Raw genomic sequence first — 7,395 nt, 5'->3', positions numbered from 1 at the left:
TCCCTATTCAAGTTCTTGAGCTGGGGATCCATCCAACTAGGCAGGGGATAGGAGAGAGCCCAACTGGATATGAGTTAGAAGTTTTAAACTGGAGGAGGTTGAACCATATGCTTTTAATATGTGAACATGAACCTGCATGATATTCTGTTAAGGGAAAGTAAAGAGAACCCATAAAGTATGTTTGACATCAGTGAAAGGAGAAAAATAAAACTGTTTATATTTGCACCCCATAAAGGTTAAGCTGCTTTCAATGAATGGAGTACATGAATAAATGTTGTAAATGCACAATTAATTAACTCAATTAAAGAAATGGGAACACCACATATGCTTCTAAGTTTTTACCTGAAAATTGGTGAGACGTTTTCCCTTTTCCCCTTGTTTGAGCAGTAGGGGTCACCTACAGCTGACATGTTTCGATGCTCAGCAAACTTTTACACATGAGAATAATCTAACCAAATACAAAGTAGTCCTCCAGCACGAGACATTTAAATCCTGAAGACAATTTCAAACATGTTGAATGCAGACAGAACAGCAACTAAGAAGAGGGGTTAAATATTTGAAGATGTTATTAGTCTAAATGTGGGGTGAGAAATTGACATGAAATAGGCACTTTTCCCCCTTGGTATTTAGAGGACTTGGGTAGACTGCTGGACTGGATTAGGGGTAATCTTTCAGGATACAGAGTATTAACTAAAAGTTCTCAGTAGTGTTGCCTAGTTACATGTCACTGTGACATGACAGTGAAGACAAGTGGATATTTGTGGGGTGTCATCACTCACTACAGAACAGATGCAAAAATTAGTGCACAATACCCAGATTCATTGTGTTCTGTAGTAGTTGACGCTATTGCAATTTCAAGTTCAATTTAAGGCTCCTACCTCATTTTGAAGTGCTAAATGATTTGAAAACTAAATACCTCAGAAATCATGAAAAATGACTTCTTTTCACCTGACAATATATTAAAAAAATGTCTATGAAATGAGATAATAGGAAAAAATGGGTTGAAAGAAAAGTATGAAAGAAATGAGCTTTTACTTCTATTCTCACTGGACACAGAGAGCAATGAAAGTTACCTAGTGTTAAGAAACACATATACATTTTTCTGAGGTTCTTGTTGCAGTTAATTTTATGTGTCAGCTTGATTGGTCACAGGATGCCCAGATAGCTGGCTAAACATTATTTCTGGGTGTGTCTATGGGTCTGTTTACAGAAGACATTAGTACTTGAATTGGTAGACTGAGTAAAGCAGCTGGCCCCTCCCAATGGGGTGGGTCTCACCCACCCCCCTGAGGGTCTGAGCAGAACAAAAGTGGAGGAAGGCTGGGATTTCTCTCTGTCTGACTCTGAGCTGCGACTTTGACTTTCTGCCATCAGCATGCCTTCGGACTCAAACTGGGATCTACACCACCAGCTGAACTGGTCTCCAGCTTGCAGGTGGCACACAGTGGGACTACTCAGCCTCCATAATTAAGTGAGCCAATGCTTTATAATGTATACCTATCTGTCTATCTATCTATCTATCTATCTATCTATCTATCTATCTATCATCTATCCACCTATATATGTATGTATATATACATTGCTTAATATGGAAAAATTAAATTGAGTTGGACTTTCCTGGTCAATTAATTGACTAAAACTATATTATACATCTGTTGGCATAGTGCAGTGATCTGCAAACTATGGCCTTTGGACCAAATTTTTCCAGACACTTATTTTTATAAATAAAATTTTATTGGAACACAGCCACGTACATTTATTTATATATAGTCAATGGCTGCTTTCATGTTACAGTAGCAGGGTTGAATAGTTGTGAGGAAAAGTCTAAAATATTTGCTATCTGTCCCTTTACAAAAACAGTTTGCTGAACCCTGCCTTAGCACATGGAGGACAGCACTGGCTAGTGATGAATCAAAGCTAAGAGAACAAGTAGATCCAGAAAGATCACATTCATTAGCATCTAGGGATTATTGACTTTCAAGGCATGGTCAAATCCATTCCTAAATTCTTAGCGCCTGGCATGAATTTAGACTAAGTCTAAAATTCATGTCTCAATAATTATTCACTATAATGTCAGTGACATACATTCTTGGTGCAGTTGTTATACAGGGTATATTCCCAAACCTGATGCTCCATTTTAATTATTGTTTAACCTATTTAAAAATATCTGACACAGAAAGGAGAAAGTGATTTAAATGTCATCTGTTTAATTTTCTAACCTTCCCTTGCCCTTTGGAAGCAGCTTGTTCAAAGTCCACAGAGATTTGGGTACTCAGAATAACCCTTCCGTATCACTTTTCTAAACTGAATTTTGGTACATGCAATTTGGATTTCTCTGAAATGAGCAACCACTTGGGTTTGAAAATTCTAACACAGATTTATAACAAAATGAAAAACACTGGATACTGTCCAGAAACATGTGATGGTACTCAAAGCAGAATGACATTTGCTTAGTAAAGCTGCTGAAGTGTCACTCCCCTTAAAACTTTTCAACATGAAATTTGTCTTCTTGCAAGCAGATTACTTTCATAGACAAAGTACAATAGAAACAGCACTTACTAACAGCAAATTATATTAACCTAGCTGCTAAAATTAGTGAAGATTTTGTTTATAAATAGCTATATAGATGTGTTTTATTTTGTGAACCCTAAAGTTTAGCTCTATCTGTTACTGAACCTCTGTTCACTCACCATTTTACTCTTGTCTAGAGCACACTTCTTTTAGGGTTATCTCTTGTTAAACCACTATTATTCTTTACATGTTGGGAAAAGTGGGCTTGTATTCCCAGAAGACACCCATTGGAATGTGTGTGTGTTTGTGTGTGTGTGTGTGTGTGTGTGTGTGTGTGTGTTTGGAGACTGAAACACTTCTCCCTCATTAGGAGACATTCCCCAACCTTTAGATGAGAATCCCTGGACTATAACAATTAAACTGTGATGAGAAATTATTATTTACATTTTCAAATGAATACATCATATGCATATGCTAGAGTCTTAAAATACTAGTGTCTTTATATCTTGAGACAGGAAAGCAGAAAGGTACAAGTCCTTTCTTCTTGTCTTTGTAATAATGAATCTTTTATTCTGAACATAGATGATTTATTACTTTGGAAATAAAATAATAAAACTTGTAGACATAAAAAGAATTCCATCAGTTCATTTCATCCATCCCCTTTGGATTCAGAAATGTTGAATACTAATATAACTTATATAAATTGCTCTGCTATTTTGAAAGCTGTCTTGAATCTAATCTCCCTTTCTGGGAAAGTAGGAGAAGAGAAGGGAAGTTTAGAAGCCTGCCTGGCTAAGCCCAGGAGTGGGATCAAGTCAGATGGTGTGGACAGACTCAAAGGGTGAAAAAGGTTGGAAGAGAGTTTGGAAGATCTTGGAGAGATTCATTTTATAATGTGGCAGCACATAGAGGAAAGGAGCCTTTGGCTTTGACCAGCAACATAGATGAGAAGTAAGTTTCCAAAGGCATTAAGCCAGTTCAGATCCATGTTTTCTACATTAGAAAACATGGCTCAGTAGCAGTTTCTCTTGATTTTTTGGCTGGAAAACTTTACACCACTCATTGTATTCCAAGTGTGGGCAGGTGTCTGCTGGGGCAGATTGTTGGTTGTGGTAGTGGTTATTAGGATCTACTTCTTTGATCTGTGTTCTTCTCTTTGTACTGAACATACTCACAGCCTTTCAGGGATCTCCTTCAGTATGTATTCTGGTTCTCTTTTTGGGTTGCTTCACAGACTGCTGAACTGCTCTGCTATGATTCTGCACTGGTGTTTTAGACAGAACAGAAGGAAAGCAGCATTCTCATTCTGACGATTTTCCCTGTGGACCTATAACTATCTATGCTCTTCTTGTATTAAACTTTTGATTTCCTAGGGGCTGTTCTTATGATCCTTCTGAGAAGTCTCTTTTTGTTATTGTTGTTTGGGAACTGACCAGCTCCAGTGTATGATGGTGTTGGCATGCACAGGGAGATGCTGAAATGAAGTCACAGTTGCCATATATCAACGTGTTCTGGATGCAGTGATGCAAAGGGTGGGTTATGGAAGTTCAGCATTGGCAACCAAGATAGAAATCTTGTTGTTCATAGGATAGGAAGAAGTGTTTTATTTGTTGGGTACACAGCTGGTATATCTCAATTTTACTGGCCATAAGAAAGCACGTACAGATCTGGAAGACCTTAAATAGTGTTTGCCAAAGTCTGTTGACATTTGAGTGGATTTCTCTAAAGTTTGAGAGTTTGAAAGATTGAGAAATGGATATGGAAAGCCAGAATAATGTATGTGACAGAAGAGAGACACATTTCTGTGGGAAGTTTCACCCTAAGGTTTGAAGAGCTGGTAAACTTCTACGCTAGAGTGAAAACTCCTTGTGTGCAGGACAGTCTTGACCACATATCTTTGCTTCACAAAATCCTTGGTTATTAGTTGTCCCTCAGGAAATGACAGATAAAGTATAATTCAACCTAGGACTGCTTATAACTATCCTACTAGGATGACAATCCCGAATTTTATTTTCAAGTATATATTAAATAACAAGATTGGAAGTAATGTGAGGTTCTTTTAATTTATGAAAATAAGAGGTTTATTTTAACATGTACCTGGTTTACAATATCTGAGACAATTACTCTTCTAAAATAAAGCAAACCCTTCCCTGCTTCTCCAAGTTGGTGATGTTAGATATTTATGCAGAAAATTAGAGGGTATTTACTTTCTATGCTGCATAACAAAAAATTACCACATAATCAGCATCTTAAAACAACACACATTTATTATCTCATTGTTTCCCTGAATGAAGAGTTTGGAAAGGCCTCACTGGGTCTTCTGTATAAAGTCTCACAAGCTCAGACAGGGTATTGGTCAGGTTGGGGTCTCATCTCAACATTCAGTTGGGGAAAGACCTGCTCCCAAGCATATGTGATTTGTGGTAAAATATAGTTTCTTGCAGTTATAGGACCAAGGATTTCAGATCTGCTGGCTGTCAGTCAGTGGCCATTCTGGTTGCAGCTGCCCTCACTGCCTTGTCACATGGACCTTCCCCAAATTGCTTCACACTTTATCAAAGCTGGCAAGAGACAGAGTCTCCTTGCTCACAATACTGTGTGACATAATCATGGAAGTGACATCTCATCACCCTATTTTATTGGTTATTCTGTTGATCAAAGTCAAGTCACATGTTTCAGTCATTAGAAAGTCAAGAGAAGAAGTCTTTATCCTGTTTCTATTTCACTTAATTAGGCAAAAATGAATTTTCTTTTCTGCAGAGTTCTGAAGTTTGTCCTGCTGGATAATTTTTGCATTATTACAATTTAAAACATAATCGCTATTAATGGGTTCCTTATAAAACAGAATACTTACTAAGTAAAGGCTTGATTTTGTTTCCTTCAACCAAGTGACCATAGCCAAGTAAAATTCAGTCTTTTAAAATCCTTTAAAACTTTATCTGTTATACTTTACCTATGTGAGATAGGTTGTTACTTTACAAATATGTAAATTAAGTCACAGACTTAGACACAGTTAATCAGAAGCAAAGGTTTTAGACACTCTAAGAGCTGATACCTTCCTTTCTCACTATGTTTTCTTCAAGTTTATTATGGTCAGTTTGTGATTGTCTGGTAAATATATCACCCTGACTTTATCACATCTGTCCATTCCTCTGCCTTGCCTTGCCATTTTTTTCTCTCCATCTGTGTATTTTCTTTTTCTATTTGAGTGATTACTTTCAGAGCCCATCTCTGCCTACCATTTCCTATCCTACTTTTTTGATAGAATTTTTCTCTTTCTCACACTATGTACATAGATGTTTACATTTATAGTGTCATTAACTACTTGATAACTTGTCCCTTAGAAACACTGACGTGAATTAATTAAGATAGTTCCTGTGAGATTTGGTCAATTTCTCCTTGACTTGAATTATTATAATCTGTACATGTTTCAGCTTCCACTCTGTCATTATTTGTAACCTTGAAATAAAGATTTCTCAGAGGATTGAAGAAACTGGAGAATATTTTCTACACTGCCCAAATGAGACTCCCTCAGGGTCAATTCACTTAAGACATGTTAGTGGAACAGGAAGTAATTTTAATTAAGATCTTCTTAAGCTTATAAGCATCATGAATCTTTACTTCAAGATGGAAAAAAGTCTATGTAAGATATTTCCTCCTTGAAGTAAAAATTGCCAATACAAAGAAGAAATGGATATAGCTATTCTTTCTCCATCTCTAATCTTAGAGACCTAAGTATATTTATTTTTAAGATGAAACAAAAACAAACAATAAAATTAATACACCAAAACCATTATCAATGAATAATCTCTCATTCATGTTTTCAAAGAACAGAACACCTTGGTAAAATTACACTTAGATCCATTTAAAATTGCCAAAATCAGGTCTAGTTACCTAGTGTTTTCAGAGTTCAGAAATTTCTGACATTGGAACCACAATATATAAATTTCTTTGAGCAAACATCATCGTCTAGGTGATGTACACAAAAACTTGGAAGTTCCCGACCTTTCTTTTCTATCACCTAGATGACAGTGCTGCTGGTTTTGTTGTTTTAAGAATTTGGCTGGTGGGCAGGAGGCTAGTACATACCTGACACAGGTACCATTATTGTGGCACAGATGATGCTCACACCGAGGGATGTGGCAGTTCTCAATGTTTTTCCCACTCAGGGCTTCATCGATGAGGAAGAATTCTTTGTTGTTTACTTGAAGCTCTTGAATGCAGCCCTTGAATCCATAAACGTGGCCTGCATTCTTAGGAATCTTAACATTTGCAGGGATATTGCCAAGAAACAATCTTTCAAAATATACCTTTAGGAAAAATAACAACAAAATATCATTTTATGAAGTGTTATCAGATTATATGGGAAAGACCTAGAGGTTTTGTTCTGTAATTACATGTATTGATGTGTTTTTCTGCGTAAAACAGGCTGCAATTTCTGCTTAATTTTGTCATCACTAGTAGGTGGTAGGACAAATTACTTTAGAAAAGGGCGTTTATTTTGCAATTTTTTTGTACCTCTCACAGTATCTAATAAAATTTAGTAAAAAAAAAAAAGAGGGTATTCAACAAACCTTGCTGATTGATTACTTTGAAAGGTATTTTAGAATGCAAGGTATTTTACATTTTACTTTTTCATTGAAAGGTATTTTGTTTGCATTTTAATGTGAACATTACCAAATAATAATGGATAAGGAAAATGAAGACTTGTTAATTAACTACTGTTAGGGATTGAATTTTCTCCCCCTAAAATCATGTTAAAGTCCTAACCCCCAGAACCTCAGAAGGCGATTTTGTTATTTTTTTAAAATTTATTTTATTGAAATAGAGTTGATTTACAATGTTGTGTTAATTTCTGCTGTACAGCAAAATGATTCAGTTATA

The 7,395-nt window shown here is 36.1% G+C and overlaps 1 protein-coding gene across 1 annotated transcript in view; it reads right to left on the bottom strand.

The window, feature by feature from the left end:
* The window catches only part of EYS (EGF-like photoreceptor maintenance factor), a gene marked incomplete at its 5' end in the record, with an annotated part of 885,136 nt that overhangs the window by 240,033 nt on the left and 637,708 nt on the right, over positions 1 to 7,395 (bottom strand). The window contains one exon of the mRNA XM_007449587.1: positions 6,601 to 6,821. Coding sequence (XP_007449649.1) covers positions 6,601 to 6,821 — 221 coding nt within the window. The remainder of the gene's footprint in view (positions 1 to 6,600; positions 6,822 to 7,395) is intronic.

Source organism: Lipotes vexillifer, unplaced genomic scaffold, assembly GCF_000442215.2.
Source record: "Lipotes vexillifer unplaced genomic scaffold, Lipotes_vexillifer_v1.1 scaffold793, whole genome shotgun sequence".
Classification (NCBI taxonomy): Eukaryota; Metazoa; Chordata; class Mammalia; order Artiodactyla; family Lipotidae; genus Lipotes; species Lipotes vexillifer.
The sequence above is the reverse complement of the archived record's forward strand: the minus strand, read 5'-3'. Positions and strand labels throughout refer to the sequence as shown.